Source organism: Zingiber officinale, chromosome 9B (assembly GCF_018446385.1).
Source record: "Zingiber officinale cultivar Zhangliang chromosome 9B, Zo_v1.1, whole genome shotgun sequence".
Classification (NCBI taxonomy): domain Eukaryota; kingdom Viridiplantae; phylum Streptophyta; class Magnoliopsida; order Zingiberales; family Zingiberaceae; genus Zingiber; species Zingiber officinale.
In genome coordinates, this window is record NC_056003.1 from 10,500,566 (window position 1) to 10,524,625 (window position 24,060).

The 24,060-nt window shown below is 38.1% G+C and overlaps 1 protein-coding gene across 3 annotated transcripts in view; it reads left to right on the plus strand.

The window, feature by feature from the left end:
- The first annotated feature begins 564 nt into the window (after positions 1-564).
- LOC122024266 (YTH domain-containing protein ECT4-like) overlaps positions 565-24,060 on the plus strand; it is a 29,121-nt gene continuing 5,625 nt past the window's right edge. For 2 of the 3 annotated variants that reach the window (XM_042582845.1, XM_042582847.1), the window contains exons 1-4: positions 565-1,047; positions 16,291-16,629; positions 17,100-17,624; positions 18,059-18,271. In XM_042582845.1, coding sequence (XP_042438779.1) covers positions 16,291-16,629; positions 17,100-17,624; positions 18,059-18,271 — 1,077 coding nt within the window. In that variant the 5' untranslated portion in view covers positions 565-1,047. The remainder of the gene's footprint in view (positions 1,048-16,290; positions 16,630-17,099; positions 17,625-18,058; positions 18,272-24,060) is intronic. The other variant, XM_042582846.1, reaches the window with a different exon arrangement.

Below are 24,060 nucleotides of genomic sequence, written 5' to 3' on the forward strand. Positions count from 1 at the left end.
AAATTTATAATTTATATTTATTAAACTCGTTTAGTCTCGATAAAAGCTCGTGAGCTATGAATATAATTGCTAAATAAAGCTCGAGCTCGATTTGATTATAAACAAATCAAGCTCAAACATTTAAGAATTCGGCTCAGCTCGACTCGATTACACCCCTACAAATTTAATAGAAGGGAAGCAATTTCTATTCTATTCTCCAACTCCAAACTCACAATAATTTTGACTAAATTTCTGATTGCCATTTTAGTATCCATCTCATCCTCCTCCCCATTAGATTTTTCATTTTCATTCTCATTCTTATATGCATTGGATTGTATATCCATCCCCATATTTATACCTATTATATTCTCTAAACAATAATTTTTCTTCATATTATATATAGATATAGATAAAATAAAAAATAGATTAATTATTTAATCGGATCTTTAAAAAAAAAAACAGCAAATACCATCTTCAAAATATTATATTCTCCGTGAATTTGGGATGGACTTATTTAAGTCGTGTGGTTTATTTAGATTAGTAAAATTTCATGAGATCATTTAAACCTTTCCAGTTTCCCCGTCCTCTGCCCACCCCCGAGCCTGCCCCCTCTTCCACTCCTCACTTCCCGATGCCCCCGCCCCGGCCTCCGCACGCGCGAGACGCCCATCAGGGCCGCTGGTAACCGGAGAACCTCTTCTCCTCTCTCCGGTGCATCCTTTGCCCTCCCCTTCTCCCTTACTCTTCCTCTCCCTCACTTATCCCCTCTTCCTCGTCTCGTGACGTTCCCCTCCGGAGCGGCACTGCACGGTGAGCTGCCCAAGCCACCGCCGCAGGACGGAGGAATCGTTATTTCCCTACGGAAACCCTAGTCTTTTGTTCCCACTTTTTCTCTCTCACTCCTGTCTCCTCGTCACTCCGACCCACCTCCTCTCGAGCGGGTGGGATCCCGACGTCGGCGAAGCCCCCTTTGCTACTCCCATTTCCACATTTGGAACTGATCCGTTGGCCTTTTGGATCGCAGTGCAAACGATCACAATCAGCTTGGGGGTAAGGACTAAGGATGCGGTGAGCGTTTTCCTCCCTTGTATCGTTGAACGATTATTTACGATCTAATACCTGTTATTTATTCATATCTGATTGGTTCAATGTTTCTCCATCATCGTAATCTTATCTATTGTTTTCTTGTTAAGAAAAGTATTAGGTAGTATCTCTCGCTTTTATTTCTATTTTAGGCTTGGAATGGTGAGATTATTGATGTTGGCTTTGTTAAATTGGGTATTTAGGGATTGGATGTAATTGTACATCTATGGCCTCCTTGGTTGTGGAAATTATTGGGTGAGAGTGTATACCCTTTTATTTATATTTTAGAATTGAAATAGCGATATTATTGATGTTGGCTTTGTTATATATTGAAAATTCAGGGGTTGGTTGTTAATATAGTGTGTTTGCTGTGAAATGAATGTTAAAAAAATGAATATACCAAACCTAAAAATAAAAAACTTCTTTCGAGGTTGAGGCAACTATCAATCAATCATTAACTATATGGATCATAGTTCGTATGAATATATCTATACTGCAATTTACTAAAAGGAACACCTAACTTTCTAAATTAATTAAAAGGTGTATCACACTTTTGTAATTATCAAATGGTGCACTAATATATCTAATCTTTTTTTACCTCTCCTGACAATTTTAGGTCATGTAGATTTTTAAAATTACAAAGAATCTATTCTCACCATTACTATTTTTGACTTTACTAGGGGTGATCCAGAGGTTTTAAAAAGATAATTTTTTTTTCATGGCCTGATATGGGGAAGTATCGGACCTAACGTGAGCCTATTCTTCCATCACAGGTCTAAGGGTTAAATTAAAAAAAATGAATTTATTTTTTTTTTCAAAACTTTGAATCACCACTATGAATGCCAAAAATAATAATGGAGAGCATATTTAGATTCCTTGTAATTTTAGAAATTCACAGGACCTGAAATAGTTACAATCTGACGTCTGTGAGTTTCGGTCGAAACCCATTAATCGACCTAGAAACACCATATTGTAATCATTTCAGGTCATGTGGATTTCTAAAATTGTAAAGAACCTAAATACGCTTTCCATTTATTTTCGGCTTCACTAGTGGCGGCCTAGAGATTTTAAAAACATTTAATTCGTATAATTCAATAGGTGAGAGAAAAGAAGAAAGAGATTTAATTGCTTTCCATGAGTGGAGATGTCAGGAGGGGTAAAACAGGAATATTAGATATATTAGTACACCAAAAAGTAATCAAGAATAAAAAAGGGGAAGGATTAAAAATTAAACAGGGAAAAAACGAGAAGCAGTTAGATTTATAAAACTGACGGTAGCGAATAAAACAAAGGTGATTTGACAAATTTAAAAAAATATATATACAATTATATAATTTAAAAAAGAGAGATGACAGAAAAGGATTAAAATGTGATAGATCCAATGTTTTTATTTTTTATAATCTTCTTTAATTTTTCTTCTTTTGTTTCTTGTACGTTCATATTATATCTTTTCATCTTTTAATGATTATGATTATGCTTATTATGAGATTTATTATTGTTTTTTTTTTTCCCAATATTTCGCCTCTCAAGAACCTGATGCCTTCTCCTTGTCTTGGATGAAATGATGGACTACAGTCTCATCTTGACATTTCTTTCATAAAATAGATGATTGCAACTTTTGATCTTACTTATGGCTTTACTGGTTGCATGTTGATGAGTATATACTAGGGCATTAACTAGTTGCCTCGTCTTTTGAAGTAATATCAATGCAAAGGAAATAGAATTAGATAAATAAATTGGCGAGTAATTCTAGATTGACACATCTACATTTAAAGGAAGCAAATTGGAGAATAATTGGGGATTGAGATTTTAAATTTGATTTTTATCATTTGGCAAATTGTCACATTAATTTGGTAATTTAAAGTTATCACATTTTTCTCCTTTGATAATTAATTATTCACAACTATGGTCTAACGTGATTTCCTATATTGGGATATGTATTTCCTAGTTTTTTAGAGTTGGATTTATTAAAAAAGAAGTCCCTAAAATTGTAATAGTGAATAATAATTTCACTTGATTTTCTCTGTGAGAATTTCTTTTGTGTGCGGTTCATTACTGTGCTACATCAAATATCGGACTTTATACAACTTTCTTCCATATTAATTCCTCATCTCAAGAATAGAGATAGATGTTGAATCATAATCCATATCTTTCACTCCATAACCTTTGCAAATTCGTGATCTTTGCTAACTTCAGATCTTGCATTGTCTTTAAAATTAAGGGGACTTTAACTGAAGGGGTGCCAACCAAGCTGCATTATTAGTTTCATTTGAATAACTTTGGCAATTGTTGGTACATCCAGACGTTGGATTCCGACCATGCATATGTGGTATCTATGGATAACATTTGGCACCTCATCTATGACAAAACAGCTTTGAAATTCCAGAAAAAAGTGTCCCTTTCTTCTCCGGAGCTTTCTCATTAAATAGAATTGCTTTACAATTTATCTTTAGTAACAAAGTAAATATAGCTACCATATTAATTACTGATAATCTAATTTAAGTATGTACTAATTACAAATAATCTACTCTAGGTAATAATATATACACAGCTAATTAGCACAATTATGGCAAAGTAAATTCCATATTTGATAGGCCATAATATCTGCCATTGATATCCCCCCTCAAATTGATGCTGGATGATCAACAAGCATCAATTTGTCAATAAGAAAGTGATGACGATGTCGGGAGAGAGCTTTAGTAAACACATCAGCAATTTGGAATTCAGTGGTTATATGTGGAAGAGTGATGACACAAGCATCATATGCCTCACGAATAGAATGACAATCTACTTCGATGTGTTTGGTGCGTTCGTGAAATACTGGATTAGCAGCAATTTGAATAACACTAGTATTATCTGCATGAAGTGGAGTAGGTTCAAGTTGGGAAAACCCAAGTTCACCCAACAGTCCCCGAAGCCAAACTATTTCAGAACAAGCAGAGGACATAGCGCGATACTCTGATTCTGTGGAAGACTTAGACACCCGATCTTGCTTCTTACTTTTCCACGCAATAAGAGAGGTACCCAAAAACATGCACCAACCTGTAACTGAGCGTTGAGTATCAGAACAACCAGCCCAATCAGCATCACTATATGCAACCAAACGAATAGGAGAGCCCGTATAGAAGAAAAGTCCCCGGGAAGAAGTGCCATGCAAATAGCGAATAATGCGTCGAACTGCAGCCAAATGAAGATGTGTAGGTGCTTGTAGAAATTGACTAACTTGTTGAACAGAAAAGGCAATATCAGGCTGGGTAATAGTCAGATAGTTCAAGCTCCCCACTAGTTGTCTATATAAAGATGGATCTAGGAGAAAATCACCCTCATCACGGCGATATTTAACGTTCACCTCTAAAGGATGATCAACAGAACGACCATCCTGTAGACCAGCCAAAGCCACTATCCCCTGAAGATATTTATGTTGGTGTAAGAAAATTCGAGTAGAGTGTACTTCAAGCCCCAAAAAATAGTGTAAAGATCCCAAGTCTTTCATATGGAAAGACCCCTGAAGATGCTCTTGAAGCTGAGAAATTAAGACAGAGTCGGACCCTGTAATAACAATATCATCAACATATACCAGGAGCAAGACGATTCCTTTTGCGGTTTTACACAGGAATAAAGAAGAATCATACTGACTTTGGACAAAAGAGAAGTTAATAAGCATAGAGCGGAACTTGTCAAACCAAGCACGTGGAGCCTGCTTTAAACCATAGAGTGAACGTTTTAGTTTGCAAACATCAGAAGAGGGTGTAGAAAATAATCCTGATGGTGGAGTCATATAAATTTCTTCCTTAAGATCTCCATGCAAAAAGGCATTTTTCACATCCATTTGTCGTAATGACCATCCCTTGCAAGCAGCAATAGCAAGGATAAGTCGCACTGTCGTCATCTTAGCTACAGGAGCAAATGTCTCCTCATAATCCACTCCATACTCCTGGCAATTACCAAGTGCCACCAGCCTTGCTTTATATCTATCAATTGAGCCATCAGATCGTAGCTTAATAGAATATACCCATTTACAACCAATGGGCTTAACACCACTTGGGCAAGGAACAATATCCCAAGTGTGATTCTCCTGAAGAGCCTGAAGTTCATCCTGCATAGCTTTAACCCAACATGTCTGCTTAGTCGCATGCGAATAAGAGGTAGGAACTGTAGTATCAGCTAAAGTGGCAGAAAAACCATATTTATCAGGAGGATGACGAGTGCGAGAGGATTTTCGAAGAACCATTGGATTAGGATCGGGAAGAGTTTGTGATGGTGAGGTTTTTCGTCGTTGATATATAACGCCAGGTATAAAACGATCAGTTGATGGAGAGGTATCTTCAAAATGAGGAAGAAGAATACTTCCAGAAGGGGAAACATGTTGCGGAAAATAATACTCATGCTCAAAGAAAATCACATTTCGGGAAATACGCAAACGATAGCAATCGCATCATAACATAGAAAACCTTTTTGAACATTGTTGTAACCCATAAAAGCACACCGTACAGATTGAGCTGTAAGCTTGTGACGCTCATGAGACGGCAAGTGGACAAAACAAACACACCCAAATGTGTGCAACATGTGATAATCAGGATGCATACTGAAAAGACGATAGTAAGGAGAATCAAAATTCAGTTGTTGAGAGGGCAACCGATTAATCAAATACACAGCAGTAGACAAGACTTCCACCCAAAATGTAGGCGGAACTGAGGACTCTGGGAGGAGTGTGCGTACCATATCCAATAAGTGACGATGTTTTCGTTCAGCCACCCCATTTTGCTGGGGAGTATAAGGACATGACCGTTGTGATAAAATACCTTTGTTTTGCAAAAGGGCTTGAAATTCATGTGATAGATATTCACCACCATTATCAGACCGTAAAATCTTAATGCACGTAGAGAATTGTGTCTCAATAAAAGCCAGAAATTTTTGAAAAACAGTGAACACATCAGCTTTACTACGTAGAAAATATATCCACGTGAATCGACTATAGTCATCAATAAACGTCACAAAATATCTATATTGTGCATGGGAAGTAACTGGAGTAATGCCCCAAACATCACTATGTATTATCTCAAAGCATGTTTTAGCACGACCACCATGAGTAGGAAAAGGTAGAACTTTATTTTTCCCAAGTTTACAAGTAGTGCAGGCAAGAGGTAATAGATGTTTAAAAGACTGAATGTTGTCACCAAGAAAGCCATTCTTCATTAAATTAGATAAAATCACATTATTCGGATGGCCCAATCGTTTATGCCAAATATCAGCCTTATTTGCAGTAACAATAGAAGAGAAGGACAAATTTCTAGGAACAGAAAACTGCAACGGAAATAATCTTCCCACTTTAGGCCCCTTCGCGATCACCTGACCCGACACCTGATCCTGTACAATACAACCATCACGAGAGAAATGTACATCACAGTGATTATCAACCATCTGACCAACAGAAATTAGGTTTGTAGACAACCCAGGAGAGATAAATACATGACTAAAAGAAGACCCTATATCACCAATGACCGTAATTGGAAGATTACTGCCATTAGCAATTTGAATATTTTGTGAGTCATTATACTGTCGTACATTATGCAACAGATCAGGTGACCCAGTCATATGATTGGACGCCCCAGAATCAACAATCCATGAAGAAGAAATATTCATACCTTGGCCCTAAAGAGTAAGAGTAGAAAAGGCTGTGAGAATCATCTGTTGGACCATCTCTGGCGTAAGAACAGATTGATTGGTGCCCGTGACTGTAGATGTAGGCCCAATAACATTCAGATTTGGAATAGTAGCTTGAAAAGCTTGGGTTCGTCGATTTTCCGGACGTGTAGGACACTCCTTAATAATGTGCCCATGTTGCTTACAATAGTTGCAGAATTTCTTACTGCAGTTGCGAGCAATATGCCCAAACTCCTTACAACTATAGCACTGCAGTTGATTCTTACCACGGTTCCTCCCTTGAGCAGCATAAGCAACATTGATAACTGTAGATTTTTCTAGTGATGCACCTAGAACAGCTTGGGTAGCCAATCTTTGTTCTTCACGCAACAATTCTCCAAGACATATATCCAAAGAAGGAACTGGATTTCTATTTAGCAATCCAGCCCGAGCAACATCAAAGTCTGATCTCAATTTCATTAAAAATTGATCGTGTTTACTAACTTCATGAATTGCCTGAATACTAGCTAAGGCCTCCTTTGGTACTTTTGAATATATAATATTAGAATATTCACCCCAAAGATTAAGAAATCCAGAATAATATTGCTCAATAGAAAGATCACCTTGACTGAGATTACCAATCTCAAGCTCTAGTTGGAATCGCCTTGCAGTATTATCTTGGTGATATATTCGTTTCAGGTAATCCCACATCCCCTTAGCCGTATTAAAAGGACGTAAATTGTTCACCATATGAGCTTCGATGGATCCGAGAAGCCAAGAGATAATTCGGGCATCCTTTGTCTCCCATTGACCAAGGTCCTTAGCGTTTTCAGGAGCCATTAAAGACCCATCAATGTGACCCCAAAGCTCCTTCCCTTTCAGAAACATCCGGAACTGAAATTCCCATGTTGCATAATTCTTTCCGGTAAATTTGATTGCCAAAGTCTCCGTAGGTATTCTTCCAGAAAAATTCTCATTAGCCATCCGAAAAACAAGTCAATCCAGAAAAACAGAAATCTTAATCCAAACTCTCAATCTCAAGTCAATCAACCGAGAGAAAAAAAAATTGTTGATTGGAAATCAACCCAAAAGAAACAAACCAGAGAGCTTTAAGGGCAGAAGAAATTTCAGCCTTCCTTTGGCTCTGATACCATGACAAAACAGCTTTGAAATTCCAGAAAAAAGTGTCCCTTTCTTCTCCGGAGCTTTCTCATTAAATAGAATTGCTTTACAATTTATCTTTAGTAACAAAGTAAATATAGCTACCATATTAATTACTGATAATCTAATTTAAGTATGTACTAATTACAAATAATCTACTCTAGGTAATAATATATACACAGCTAATTAGCACAATTATGGCAAAGTAAATTCCATATTTGATAGGCCATAATATCTGCCATTGATAATCTAGAGCTACCTCATCAATCAAACGACGATGATTGTCTACCCTTGTCTTGAACTTGGTGTTGTAAAAATTGATTTGTGTTTCCAATTTTCCCCTAAGCTCTTTCAGAATTGATTGATAATCTGGGTATCACAATATGAAGTGATGGATCAAAGAAGTCCTTGTAAATGCACGTTCTCCTCGAAGTAAAGATGAACAATCTAGACAACATCTATAGTCTTCCTGGAAGCTACAAAATAGGCCATTAGAATATGAGATTTGTCAGTTGCAGAGTAAACCCATTGCTTCTTGTTCACCAGCCTCTAACTGATAAATCCCCGCAATGCTATTAGTAGGAGTAGTAGTATCAACAAATTCCTTTTCTTCATCGAGAGCAAGTAATGATTCGCCATTGTTTTCATCAATTAATGGATCAAGAGTGTTAGCTTCGAGGTAGGCACTCCTGAAGTCTTCAATGACATTGCATGATGTTGCATAGTCATTGATCCCGTCCGGAAGCTGAGTCAGGTGTGGGTGTCGATGACGAGGGCAAGAACGTTAACAGGGAGAAGACCTGGGCCTGGGACTTGAGGGTATGCCACAGGTTTTTCGCCTTCCCACAAAGGGGGACGATCGGAGCTAGGACCATGAACCTGCGGACACCACAGACCAAGAACCCGGGAGTGTTAGTGCGAGAATCAAGGAAGAGGTTCTAGGCGCAGACACTTCAACACTCAAGTCATGAGCAATACCCAGCGAAAAATGCAGGAAGAAGATGAACAGTAGTACTGTAGTAGATACGTGTGCGCGCGTGTACTTGAAAGAGGACCTCCCTTTTATACTCCCTTATAACCTCCGTAATTATGAGGTATCAGAGAATGTCGAATGTCAGGGTATATTGGATGAAAGAGGATGTACAGCGGACTCCCATTAGGTAGGGGAAGGTTCCGCTTTATGCATGTGGCAAAACATCGGAATATTCTCTAACGAATAGCTATTATTCTTTGACAAGTAGTTGTGATTCCTTGTCAATATTGTCTCCTAGCAATAGTCTGACAGGTGTGGAACCGACCGGTAGTAGATTAGGAGCTGTGCCCATGAGAAATGAGGGGACTGTGCCCTAGGATCCGAACAACGTAGTGCCAGCCAAGAGTAGATTGGGAGTGGGGGACTGAGCCCTAGGGTCCGACCGACATGGAGCCGACTGGGAGTTGTGCCCAAGAGAAGTGGGGGGACTGAGCCTTGGGGTTCGACCGGTATGTAGTCGGCTGGGAGTAGACTGAGAGTTGTGCCTAGGAGTAGGGGGACTGAGCCCTGGGGTCCCACCGGTATGTAGCCGGTCGGGAGTAGACTGGGAACTGTGTCCAGGAGAAGTGGAGGGATTGAGCCCTAGGTTTGACTGACATGTAATCGACCGGGAGTAGACTGGGAGTTGTGCCCAAGAGAAGTGGGGGGATTGAGCCCTGGGTCTGACCGACATGTAGCTGGCCGGGAGTAGACTGGGAGTTGTGCCCAAGAGAAGTGGAGGAGGACTGAGCCCTCAGTCCGACCAACATGTCCGACCGACATGTAGCTGGCTGGGAGTAGACTGGGAGCTGTGTCTAGGAGAAGTAGGGATGTAAATGAACCAAACGGTTCGCGAGCTATTCGGAGCTCGATTAGGTAAAAAGCTCGTTCGAGTTCGTTCGTTTATCTTATCGAGTCGAGCTCGAGCTCGATTTCGAGCTCGACAGTTTTATCGAGCCGAGCTCGAGCTCAAGGATATTTGGCTCGTGAGCTCGCGAACATGTTCGTTTATAGGCTCGCGAGCTAAAAAACACGAGCCTTAAACCGAGCCAAAAAATGAGCTCTAAAACGAGCCAAAAAAGCGAGCTCTAAAACGAGCCTTAAAATAAGCCAAAAAAAAAAGAGCTCTAAAACGAGCAAAAAACAAGCTCTAAATGAGCCCGAGCTCGCTTAACGAGTTAGGCTCATTAACTTTGATAATCGAGCTAATAACGAGCCGAGCTCGAACTGTTCGCGAGCTTGATAATTCTAAAATGAGCCGAGCTCGAGCCTCGTGATAAAAACTCGATTCGAGCTCGAGCCGAGCTCGAGCCCGAATATAACTTAAATGAGCCGAGCTCGAGCCTAATACTGTTCAACTCGGTTCGGCTCGTTTACATCCCTAAGGAGAAGTGGGGGACTGAACCCTGTGTCCTGACTGTTGGGATATGCCTGATGTGGTGCGTGCTAAAACATGTTTCGTAAACATGCGCAGCGAAAAATAAAACAATAATAATTCCTAAATTATTACATCACTCGCACTACACACATACAAGGATACAATGTGCCAAACATGATCGTATAATTAAATTTTTACGGAAAGTAAATTTACGCTAGGTGTACTTTACGGATGACCTGTAACGAGAAGGACATCAACCGTAGCGACGCTGTTGAACCTCGCCTCTATTCATATCCACGCCGAGCTCCTTAAGACAACTCCTTGAGTACAAGCCTCTCCTTCGGAAGTTACTAGCCACGAGCGAAGAAGAGGGATCAAGAGGAAGAGGAAGAGGAAGAGGAAGAGGAAGAGAAGCACACAAGAAAGAGATTTCTTCCGTGTGACACATACAAGGATACAATGTGCCAAACATGATCGTATAATTAAATTTTTACGGAAAGTAAATTTACGCTAGGTGTACTTTACGGATGACCTATAACGAGAAGGACATCAACCGTAGCGACGCTGTTGAACCTCGCCTCTATTCATATCCACGCCGAGCTCCTCAAGACAACTCCTTGAGTACAAGCCTCTCCTTCGGAAGTTACTAGCCACTAGCGAAGAAGAGGGATCAAGAGGAAGAGGAAGAGGAAGAGGAAGAGAAGCACACAAGAAAGAGATTTCTTCCTTGTGGTGGTCACGACAACAAGGGGAAGGGCTTCCCCTTGTTGGCGGCGATAAAGAGAGAGGGGAGAGGGAGAGGAGAAGAGAAGTTGGGTTAAGATTTTTCAAAAACCTTACAAGCCAATTAATGATCTCATGTGTATATTTTCTCTCAACCATATCAATATATATAGCTCTCATTAATGAGTTGGATTAGAAAGCTCAAATCGAACCCATTATCTCTTAACAAAAAATTAGCCTATTAATCCCTTGGTTTGGTTCACAACTAAACCAAGTTGGTTCATGACTAATTGATAATTAAACAAAATATGGTCCACTCTTCCATAAGAGATGTGACCTATCCGCGCTTCTATTGCGACAAATATTTCCATATTTGTCTTATGTATGGTTCAACCAAACATTTATCTTTTAATCTAAGAATCTTATTCTTTGACTTGTTTTACGTCTTTTAGAGACTCGTTAGTGCGTGTGACCCAATAGGTTCCCGGTTTATCTTGGCCGTCCATAATTAATTACTTAATTACAGAACAATCATGAGTGACACCTAGTAGTATATTATGATCCCCAATTAGTCGTAAAATTATATTTGATCTTAGAATTAATTCTAAACCCTTCAGCAGTGAGTCGTGTCTCGTTTCTTTCACTCGTCTTATACCCACTTGGTTCAGGACATGACCTTCGTGTCTTGTTCTCACTAGGCTGACTACGTCACACCTAGTCCAAGTAATACTTCTTCGTTCTGCGGATTCAAATTACTTGTACATGTGTACAAGAGTCTCACACTCTTAACATATGATGTTTTGGCCAAAAACTTTGAGTAATAATCCTAACGAGTGGCCATAGGGTATACTTCTCCTCGCAAGGAGCGGTAAATCCTCTGTGGGCTATCCAAAGATATTTGGGCACTTCAACTTATACTCAATCATTCCGGGTCCACACCTCAATGAGATGCTTGCTTAAGATGTCAAAGTGTAAGTTTCTATGACCAAGATGACTTGTATACCTTAAGTCGAAGGAAACTTGCACTTGTGCTGCATTAAGAACTTCACAGACATATTTATATATATGTAGAGAACCATATGAAATCTTACAGCGAGTCACTCCAATAAACTAGTTACCATAATTAGCATCCACATTTAACTCTCGACATCCCAATGCCTCCAGCCAGTGAGAAAACAGCTGATTGGTCGAACCAAGGAGTATAACCCGTGCTAATCTTACAGAATTGATGATATCCGAATGCATCAATTTGACTACTAGGGAAATTTCAATATATTCATAATTGCACATGTAGAGATAATCACTAGTTGCGATCCCATCACAAATTCTCTCATGCTATGAATTATATTATGGATATTCAGTAAATGAGTTTAAGACAATCGAACATATAATATGCACTCAAATAGTGAATATATACTTATCAAATAAATAGAAAAAAAATCTTAAGGCGATTGCCTTAGGACATTCCTCAAATTCTAACACACTAGGGCCTAGGTTGGCCGGGACTGGATTGGGATTAGTTATGCGGTGTGGGGGACCAAGTTCCAGGGAACCTGCCTGCGACTACCACCTACTCTTGACCGCCACATCAACTTGACTATTGACCTCCTCATATTCCTAGGGTCCTCCATTATACACCATATCAATCATAAATTTGATTGTTAGGAACAACACAAATTTTCATAGCTTCTGCACCAGTATCCAAAGGTTTCTCTGTCACCTCAAGGTTTCCTACTTCGCCAATTTCTTCGGTACCTTTAATCTTCTAGTCCTTTGCATCCGTAGATTGAAAAACCACAAGTTTAGAATTTTCCTCTACTTCAAGAGCCTTCTTGTTCGCACTATCCTCCTATATGGCATGAATTGCATCCTCAAACAACCCACCATCCGGAATCTTACCTTTCTCCTTGTCTTGGACATGACCAAGGATGAAGGTTCTTACTCTTCAACTTTTCCGTCAATGACACCTTTGTCAGGGAAATTATTAGTGCTCAAAACCTACAACACGCCGTCGTCATCAACCTGGATAAGGTTCGATACATCATGAGCCGAGATAGATTTCCTATCTCCCTCAACTGAAGAAGGAACTATGCCACCTACGCCGGCTAAACTCACAATATCCGTAGAGTCCTTATCTTCTACAAGATATGCTGGGTCTCACCCTAGTCCCCAATGCATAAAGTCACTGAAGTAAGGGTTGAATGTAATCAAAGGGAAGGAAGTGACTCTTTCATCTTCTCCCAATCTGTGATCTTGGCCTTGCCTTGTTTCTCTCGTGAACGCCGCAACTGTCCCACCATGCTGATGCTTGGCCCCTAAGTTTGACAACAACCAATTTCATTTTCACACAACAGGTACTTCCTCATAATAAAAAATCATCTCCACAACGTACAAGAAAACTAGGGAAGATCAACTAGAAATCCGAGATCTTCGTACCATTCTTTTCAACCATGGCTTTCGCGATTGTGATAGGGTTTTCAAAAATGGAATTAGAATTAAGATAAGGGAACTTACGACCTTCAAGGTCTTGCGCTGCCAGATGTTGAGTTAATTTGCGACTTGTATTTCATCCTATACGCTATGATCATGGTGTAGGGCAATCGAATCCTTTCTCAATTGGATCCTGCCTGTTGCGACCATGCCCACGACCATACCGACCATTCATTTGATCTACTAAGCTCTAATATTAATTGATGCCAGACATAATAGCGATTATTCTGGAGGCGGAAGTTAGAGAGAAATTGTAGAGAAAACAAGACACGAGAAATTGACTAACGAAGAGAAATCATTGTTTGTAGGTTTTATCGAAAAAAGAGTTTGATTGAATAATAAAGATAATGTTTAAAACAACTAAACAAACGTTTAAATAGACCCAAAATCCTAACTTGCAAAAGACGGAAATATCCTTGAACCCTAGAATGAAACTTATTAAAAATAGTAATAAAAATGTCCGGAGCCTTCGAAAAGGCTCTAAATGACATTTTTTTTTACCCGAAATTGGTTGGTTACGGGTTCCACTCGGTAATAACTATGAATCTCTAAACAATCTTCGATTTAGCTTGTAGAACATCTTATTCTGATACCGAATCAAAAGTTATGATCCATTGAAGCTCGACCCCTCCTGCATTAGGTGCTAAGGGCAGTCCGGTGCATGAAACTCTTGCTAATGCGGGTCTCGGAGAAGGGTTCACAACCTTACCTTGCTTTGCAAGAGATTGTTTTTGTGACTCAAACTTATGACCTCTAGGTGACACAATAACAACTAAAGGGGTGCTTAGTAAAAAAAATATATCGAGTCTGTTGAAGATTGTCACTGCTGCCATTTTTTAAGATGTCTCTTTAGGATTATCACATACCTTAGTCTAGAGTGTCATGTTGTTGAAGTTTCTTTGTTTCTACTTTAATCATCGTCATGTTCCTCACATGTCTAGTTTTTTTTTTGTGAAATTGTTTATTGATGCAACGTGCTAGATATAGCATAGTCTCAAATGGGAGGAACTGTAGAGTTCATGGCCATCCATTCATGCAATACTGTAATTTGCTGCGACAGCGATGTAGACAGGCAGCGAAGAATCGAGGCCCGAGGGACGAGCAATCCTACTATCTACTGCAACGTTGAGACGGGGTAAACTACCGAACCTAAAGCAGTTCTAAGCAACATTGTAGTTTCCCAGCCGGATCTAGGTATCGTTTCGCTTGTGCTTATTTTGACGGGATTCTTTTCCCTCAAGCAAGTCATGAATGGGTAGAGATTCAAAACGTAGAAAGAAAATGTTACTTACTTTTAAAGGGCCCTGCAGCAACAGGTCGAATATCTAAATGCCACACATACCATCGTCGTAAATGGTGTACCATTTACTCTTTTCATTCACGACTCTAGCTTATGAATAACCCTAAAGACCATGAACTCTGCTCATAAGAAGATGCAGTTGTTCATTCCAGTCCATGAAGATATTCGACTGTAGCGGATAGCCATTCACTCTAACCATTCACGCGACGGAAGAAGATGGAGGATCCAGAATCACTTGTTAGGGAATGGGGAAAGAGTAGAGTCTAGAGTCTGTCTGCTCTCAGGAAGGAATATCTCCTCAACTCAGGATTTCTATAGCAGAATGGAATGGATATAGTTTTCGCTTTAACAAGGAAGGATTCATTCTATCTAATAGTTGTTTGAAGTCTGTTCAAACCTCTTCTATCTGTATAAGAGAGAGACTCAATAAAATACAATCGTCTTCTTCTGTATATGAGATTGATATGCGCGGGCCTCTATCTATATGAAGGTTGGACGAACTTGGATACTGATTCTAGAATGAAGATAACCTGTGTCAGATAGAATTGACATTGATCCCATGTCTTTATTGCCTAAAAAGCCTCTTCCCATTGATACTTGGAAAGCCCGCCTTAAGGAACGTGCATGGGCAGATAAGAGAACTAGAAAGCCCCTTGACTAGTCAATTAATTCAAGTTCTTTTGGTTGCGTACCTTGACTTGACCTTCCTTAGCCAGCTAGTCCACGGATCCGGTATACTTTCGTGGATCTTCCAAATGATCTCTGACAAGAATAGTCGAGCCCTCTTCTTGGAAAAGTGTGAAAAGAGCTCAGTTGCAACCGTCTGACATCCAAATGCTTAAGAGATTGCGATCAAATATCTATGATCAGCTTGAGGGTTATTTGAGTTACTAAGAGTTAATAATTATTTGAGTTACTAAGAGTCACTAGTATGGATTTGATCACACATGAGGTATTATTTTATAGCATGTTATGTTTTTATCCGATATATGTAATAGTCCACTTTTAGGAATAACAATATAATTTTCTCTCTGCCAACTAAATGAATAATGGAATCAAATTAAGATTAAGTGTGCTTCCAGAGTTGATACAGTTGGAGAAAACTTAAGAGTAAAATAATATTTTATATCAATGTTGAATAAGTAATCAAGGCGTGAGTTTACTAGCCTATTCAGTATTGCCGTTTATAGAGAAGATCATGTTCTCTTCTCTCAAGGACGCTAGAGATTGGTGGATCTATTATAATTGCCTGCGAAGTACTGCTCACCCATGGATGGTCCCGTGTGTATGGCATTGCCTCAAGTTTACTTTTTATACTCAGTAGCATTTGCATTAATTCAACAGTTATGTAGGATACCTTATGACGCACTGAGGCTGTTCAAAAGATAGACTTGGATGTAAATATTTTATTGTCAGTAAGTGAGGATTTGGAAGCAAGCATGCCTCACTTATGCTTAAAAATATGTTGTATAACGATGAAGCCTTATTGTTTACTTGGTGACAATTCTCTTCCTTTTTCAGATGGACCGCGATGATCATGCTGAATATATTTCTGGATACCATGTGAAGCCAGGGCAAGAAATCCCTTCAGAATTAGACAGTCTTTCTCAGCCAAAGGGGGATTTGTCATCCCATCTTCAGCATACTGGGCCTGTAGAACAACTGAGCAGAACTGGATCTCCTGGCACAATAACAACCATGATTGGGTCTTCAATATCCTTATTGCATTCTACAGGCCCAAAATCTACAAAAGGAAATAGCAGAGGTGATTTAGCAGATTCTGCGAACATATTGAATCTGAAACCAAATTCTTCTTCCCGATGTAACTTTTCTGGTGAAGCTAACCGACATGTTCACAAGGTATAAATTGTGTTTCTACAGTTTGACAAATTTAATTTTAGTTTCTGTCACTCATCATTATGCTGCTGTATTTGCTTATAGTGCTTCACATAATACAATGTTGAGTAGTATGCAAGGCAAACAGTTGATTATTTGCCCACAGAGCTAAACAGTTGAATAAGTGGTTATATTAAAATTTAGAATATTGTACGTATCTTCTGTGTCTTTGATGTGCACAACTGGTTTATCTAATAATGTTCTAGTTGATGTACATATTGTACATATTAGGCACATTCATCTATTAGTACAGACAACTATTCAGCGTATCCCAGTTTAATAAGTAAAGGTTGTACATTAGTTGACATTCAGTTTTTCAAATCAAGATTGTTTATACAGTTTGGCTTTTGTGTCTTATGCATTTTGCCTTCTAATCAAAGCTCTTGGTGTTTCAATCTCTTCTTTGAAGCTAAAACATTTCATATTTGTCTCAGGCTCAAAATCTGACTTCTCGTTCTCAGTCCATTGAAGCCATTCAAGGTCATTATAACTCACAAACAATCACTTCAATTTCTCATGAGCGACAGGTTGGGCTTCTTATTAAACAAAATCATACTAAACCAATAGGGACCAAAGAGACTGTCTTTGGCTATCAAAAGTTTGGAAGGAGTAGTAATTATGGATCATACAGAAACACTCGAGATTCAAGTGAGAATGTTTGGGGTCCACGGGCTAACAGAGACACATACAAGAGGTCTTTTGGCTCAACGAATGGAAAATTGTATGCAAATCAGCTTGTGTGCAGAAATAAATATAATAAGCCAGATTTTCAGAGTAAACATGACAAGGCCAAATTCTTCATGATAAAGTCATTTAATGAAGATGATATTCACAAAAGCATCAAATATAATGTGTGGACAAGTACTCCACTAGGTAATGAAAAGTTGGATGCTGCATTTTGGGATGCACAGGGATTAATGGAGAAGGGTTCAAAGTGCCCAATTTTCCTGTTCTTCTCTGTGAGTAACTAGACCAATATTTTTTTGAAAAACATTTACATTTAGATTCTGTAATGTTTTTCAACTAAAAACAATTTCCCTTCATACATCCTTAGGGATTAGACATGCCACAGGGCATAACTTAGAACACTTTGCTAATAATTATTATATTGTATTGCATCTTGTTCTATTATTAATCCTGCCATAATTAATTTTGTATATTGTTTGAATAATTTTGCTTCTGCAACCACATTTCCATTACCTGATTTCTGTCTTGATTCTTTTTCTATATGAATTGCATATAACTTGTCTCAGAATTATCTTTTTCATTAATGAGACTCCATTTCTTCTTTTTAGTTTAAACAAAGCTTATAGGGTTCAGATAAAGGTTATCGGTATTGCTTAGATGATTCTCTGATTGAGTACTCATGGTTCATTCTTGTCATTGATTACAGGTTAATTCCAGTGGCCAGTTTGTTGGGTTGGCTGAGATGCTTGGACCTGTTGATTTTAACAAGAACATGGATTTCTGGCAGCAGGAAAAATGGAAGGGATTTTTGCCACTCAAATGGCACATTGTAAAAGACATACCAAACCAAATGTTTCAGAATATTACACTTGAAAACAATGGAAACTATCCTGTAGTTTTTAGCAAGGACACTCAGGAGGTATTACTTTCCCCAAATTTTATAAACATAAAAATAAATGTCCTTGTTTTGAAACCCTTTCAGATATGAGAAGCATCTGATTAATTAAACAACTTAATCTAGAACTGCATGTAGAAACTTTTTAATACTTGTATAAACTGTAACATTGGATTTTACCATTTCTAATTTACAGTCTCCATTTGGAACAGGTTATTTCAGGTTGAGAAGGTTAATAGAGAACGTTAATTGCAAAATGAATTATAATATGTATTTAAGATGCCAACGGTAATCTGCACAAGTGGTTTTGGTTATTAGAGATTTCCTCGAGAGAACCCTTTTTAAGTTAGTGAGGGCAAAATAGAAATATTATATTGTATCGTATTTATTAAGAGATAATTGTTGCACTATATTGTATAATATAAAAGATTGGGTCATAACATTTGATTACTAAATACTCACGTGAAATTAAATTCGTAACACATATAATTGTTAGCTCTAATAATTCCAACACATTCCTTGGAGTTGGAGCATAATATTGGATGCCCAACTTGTTACATCAAATAAAAGCTATTGCGAAAGTAATAAATAACTGATAAAAATACTCGACTTAGATGAAAACTGAAATATTGTTGTAGTGGTTGAGAAATTTGATGGTTGATTATGCTCTCAAATGATCTTCAATGAGAAAAAGTTGACAGTTGGACCTTTTGAACATGCAAGTTGATCAGCTCTTCAAATAATTGAAACAATCTTCACCCTTAGCTCATTGAAACTGAAGACTGAGAGTTTGAAGTTTAAGAATGTAAAAGATCATGCATATGAAATAACGAAAAAGACAAACTCAAGATGTTAATTGATGGTGAAATTTGAACATTTAATTTGAGGTGAAGAGGAAAGGATTTTCCTTGTTACTGCAACTTTTCTTTTTATCCAGATGTGCCTCTGCCTTTATGGATTTTGTGCTTCTCTTAAAATTGCCCCTTCTTTTATTTCTTTAAATAGGAATATGCTCTTTTTGAAACAGAGAATTTCTTCCTTTTTCGTTGCCAAATCTGATCCAACTGAAGGCAGCGAAGAACCATCTTTGAATTCAAATTTTTTAGTTCAATCAAAGTTGACAAACATCGTCTTTTGCTTGTCCTTGCCGTCAGTCAAAGAGTTGATCGTGTTTGAGTGGGTGAAACCTTTGAAGATGGTATGGATTATAAGGATGGTGGAGACTAGAGTAATTACAGAACTGGTGATGGCGCATAAGGTGGTTTGGATATTGCAAAAGAACAAACTTAAGTGAATCTGGATGATGCTTGACCATGGAGGATGATTAAGAGAGAGGTAGATCATGACAGATCCGATAATTAAAGTGAACATGTTGAGGCAGAGGATGCAAGCTTTAGAGTAGGCATGGAATGCCTTGTCAATATTGTTGGTGCAAGCTTCCTTGGGTCAAGGTTAATCAGGTTAACTAAGCTCGGGTTGACTCGAGCTTGAGTTTCAATGTTTGGACAATGTGTGAATGAGAAGTCAAGTAGGTCAAGGTTGACCGGAGACTTGACTGGCAAAGTCATAACTAAAAGTTAGACAAACGAGAAGTCCTAATTAGAGGTTAGGCAAATGGAAGACCTAGTGGGTCTAAGGTGGATTAGCAGGGAGCTAAACACTTGGCACGAGAGAAGTCCTAGTTGGGAACTAGGTAAGGGAAAGTTCAAGTTGGTTAAGGGTTGATCTAACACTTGGTAAAGAAGTCCTGGTAGGTCAAGGATGACTGTATGCTAGGCAATGGGAAGTCCCAACAACTCATGGAAGGCTTCAAGTTTGGGCAAAGGAACCCTAAAACCAGGTTTAGGGGATTAGGGCTGGGCAATCGATTGGGTAATCGATCAAGCCAAAGTCAATCGATCAGGTGATCGATTGAGAGTTTTTCCTCACGAAACAGAAAGATACCTGATCGATTGAGAGTTTTTCCTCACGAAACAGAAATATTCTAGATCAATTGGGTAATTGATCAAGGACAAAGTCAATCGATCAAGTGATCGATTGAGAGTATTTTTTCATAAAAACAGAAAGGTTCTGGATCAATTGGGTAATCGATCACGATTATCTCCAATTGATTGGAGTGTGATTTTCGTGAAACATAGTGTGCTGAATCGATTAGGAAGGTGCCCAATAGATTGAGTTGTTCGCAAAGAGGCCGAATCGATTGAGAGTTTGCCTAATCGATTGGTAAGAGTTCGCAAGCGAACAGTAGGCTTTTGAAGCAATTGGTCAATCGATTAGAAGTTGCTGAATTGATTGATATGATTCACCAATCGATTTGAGGTTTGAAAAAAGAGTTGTTTTGCAGGTGTTCGAATGGTCGGCTGACATAACAATCGATTGGGGAAAAGTTGAATCAATTGGCGGCGTCAAGTGAACCCTAGAAAAGGGTTTTCGCAAAGGTTTGAAGGCACGGCTTGAAATCACTATTCACGCCAATTCTTGAGGGTTTGGAAGAAAAGTGTTGCTACACTTTCTAAGCATCAAGAGGCTATTCCAAGCAAGAAATGGGCAAGCAAAGCAAAGTTCATTGTTGTAATTGTTTTCGATTTCTTATGTAACCTAGGTTGCATTTCTTGTATTCAAGTTTGTACAAGGCTTCTCCACCTTCGGGAAGGAGGTTTCATAGTGCATCTGTAAGTGAAGAGTGGACCCTTGGATTAGTCATTTCAAGGAGGTGAAGACCAAGTAAAATCCAACGAATTAGCATTTGCTTCAAGTTTCCGTTGTAGCAAATTATCAACGAAGTGATTGTAACTAATCACCCCCCTCTAGCTCTCTACATGTCTTAACAAGTGGTATCAGAGTGAGACTACTCTTCATTGGACTAATCGTTGAAAGAAGCAAGGGCTAGAGGAGAAGAAGAGGAAGTTGAAGTTTTGAGCCCTAAATTTCAACAAGTCAAAAGGCTATTCATCAAAGGAGCTCAACTTGGAAATAGAATTCTGAGATAGATTTAGATATGACATCCGAGCACTTCCACCTTTCGGATTGGGAGGCTTCGACCAATGGAAGGCTAGGGTTGAGAATTTCTTCTTGATGAACATTGAAGAATGGTTCATCTTAATGGAGGGATTTGAAGCCCCAGTTGATGGTCAAGGAAGACTCCTGAAGAAAAAGAAGTGGACCAAGGAGCAACTCCTAAAATCCGAGACAAACAACAAGGTAACCAAAATTTTGGTTAATTTAATCCTTAACTACATCTTGTGTAAATTAGGGGATTACAAGAGTGTAAATGATTATGGAGCAAATTGGCTAAGCTCCATGAAGATTTATCCTCAACGGAATGTAACGAGAGAGGCAAAGAGGGAAAGTCTTTGTTTCATATACAAGAGGATTCGGAGGTTGAGAGATGTTCAACATCCGAGGAGGAAATTGAAGAAGCATTCACCTTAAGTATTGAGGGAGAGAGACCATTGACACGGGAACGAGAAGAAGTCTCGACATCCAGAACCAATGGAGAAGAATTGTGCTCAACTTCTACAAGTCAAGGGAGTAAAAATTGCGAAGGTATATCAGCTTCAATTTACAAAACTAAGTCACATCATATTCTTTGAGTGTAGGGAGAGTGAACATTACCAGAGTAAGTGTCCCAATTTGATGAAGAAGAAGACTCAAATGACTCAAGATGAAAGAGAAGCCAAAAGAGGTCAACCCCATGATACGAAAGGACAAGGAGCACATTGTGTGTTTCTCTTGCAATAATGTCCAAAGGGAAGGAATCCGACCAAGAATAAAAGAAGAAGCTCAAGTCAAAGGGGAACCTCCAAGGGCAAAACAACAGTACCACTAGTTAATGGCAAGGTTTAAAATCTCGACCCATGCCGTGGTTTATGTCCCGGACTAGAACGATACAGTTTTGGTATCATATCGTGTCGTGCCGATATAGTTTCAATAGTTTTTAAATATAAATATAAATATATATATTAATATTTGATTATTAAATATATTTTATATTTTGAGATGTTGAATTTATATTTTAATATTTTCTCATAAGATGATGCCTAATAAATTTTTATAAAAAATATTTTTAAAAATAAGTAATTCTTAAAATTCAAAACAATTTAAAATTATAAAAATAATTATAAAATTATTTGAAAATTTTAAATTATTTTTTAATGTATTTGTAAATTTTATATTTTAAAAATGATTAAGAATTATATTTTTTTAAATTTTTTTTTAGATTTTTTAAATTTATGTTTAATTTGTAAATTATTTAAAAAAAAATTAAATTATGTTATAAAATATTTATTAAAATTTAAAATTATTTAAAATTTTTGAAATAATTTTTAATATTTTATAATTATTATTAATAATAGTTTATTTATAAAAAAATTAAAAATTAACTAAATAAAAAAACTAAAAAAATCGTGGTTGCGGTGATCCACGGAGACCATCGCTACACGCGATCCTTGTGGAGGGTTTTAGGAATATATAATATTTTATTAAAATTTTAAATTAGTTTTTATATATTTTAAAAAATATATTTGATTATTTATTTAAATTAAAGATAATTAGATCATTAAAAAAATGATAGCATAACTAATAAATAAATAAATAATTTATTATATATTTTAAAATTTAAATAAATAAAATATTTAATTAATTAGATAATGTTATTAGTCTTTCATTAAGCCTTTTTGAATTATCCTCGTCCACCTTGTGAATTGTTTTAATTTAAAAAATATTTAATTAAAAACATAAAATCGATCGCGACCCCAGGCGCAACTGCGGGGTCTTGCGTCCCTCTGACGCGGTCGCGGGGTCGCGTGGCCCCTTCAACGTAGCTGCGAGGGTTGCGCAACCCCTCTGGCGCGGTTGCGGGGGTCGCAGGACCCCTCTGGCGCGACCACGATGGTTGCGACGCCCCTCCTGTGTGACTTTGGGCGTCGTGACGCCCCTCTTGCGTGGCTGCGGGCGGTGTGACGACCCTCTTGAGCGTAGCCGCGAGCGTTGCGACACCCCTCTTACGCGGCTGTGAGCGTCGCGATGCCCGTTCGACGCGGCCACGGGTGTTGCGACGCCTCCGTGGCTTCCACTGGGACTGGTGCTGGATTTGTGCCTATGCTTGTCGGCCGGCGGAACGAAAGGTTTCGCCCGTTTCAACTGGCTCGGCACAAGATCTCAATCCGTAGTTAATGGTACTTCTTTATTTTATGATAACAAGCATGTTAGAAATAATTTTTATCATCTTAATATTAGTTATCATGAAAATAGAAATTATGATAATTCTAAGGAAAATTATAAATCATTTCATACTAGAACTACCTTACCTAAGTATAGTAAGGTAGAAAACCATTTAGGCAAAAATTCTAAGAAAATTAGACATATGTCTAAAAAGCAAACATCAAAGGCAATAAGGAAAAATCCAAGTTTGAGGATTTAAGGATGGAAAATCAAGACTTGAGGCAAAGATTTGATAAATTAGAGAAGCCCCTTAAGAAAATGACAAATGAAGTTATAGGGTCAAAAAAACAAAACCTAGGGTTAGACAAGATTCATTCAATGTTAAGAGAGGTTTGGGATACAAATCAAAGGCCAAAAAGAATGTGTCATTTTACCATAGAGTTTCACATAGTTATGGAACTAGCTTTAGATCTAAAAGTCAAGTCAAGGTTTCAAGAGAAGTTATCCCTAAAGTTAACCTTGAGAAGACTAACATGACTAAGACTTCTAAGAAATCTAAGAAAGTCATTAAAAAGTTTACAAGAGAGGTTATCCCTAGAGTTGACTTTAAAGTGACTAAGACCTCTAAGAAGTCTAGGAAATTCATCAAA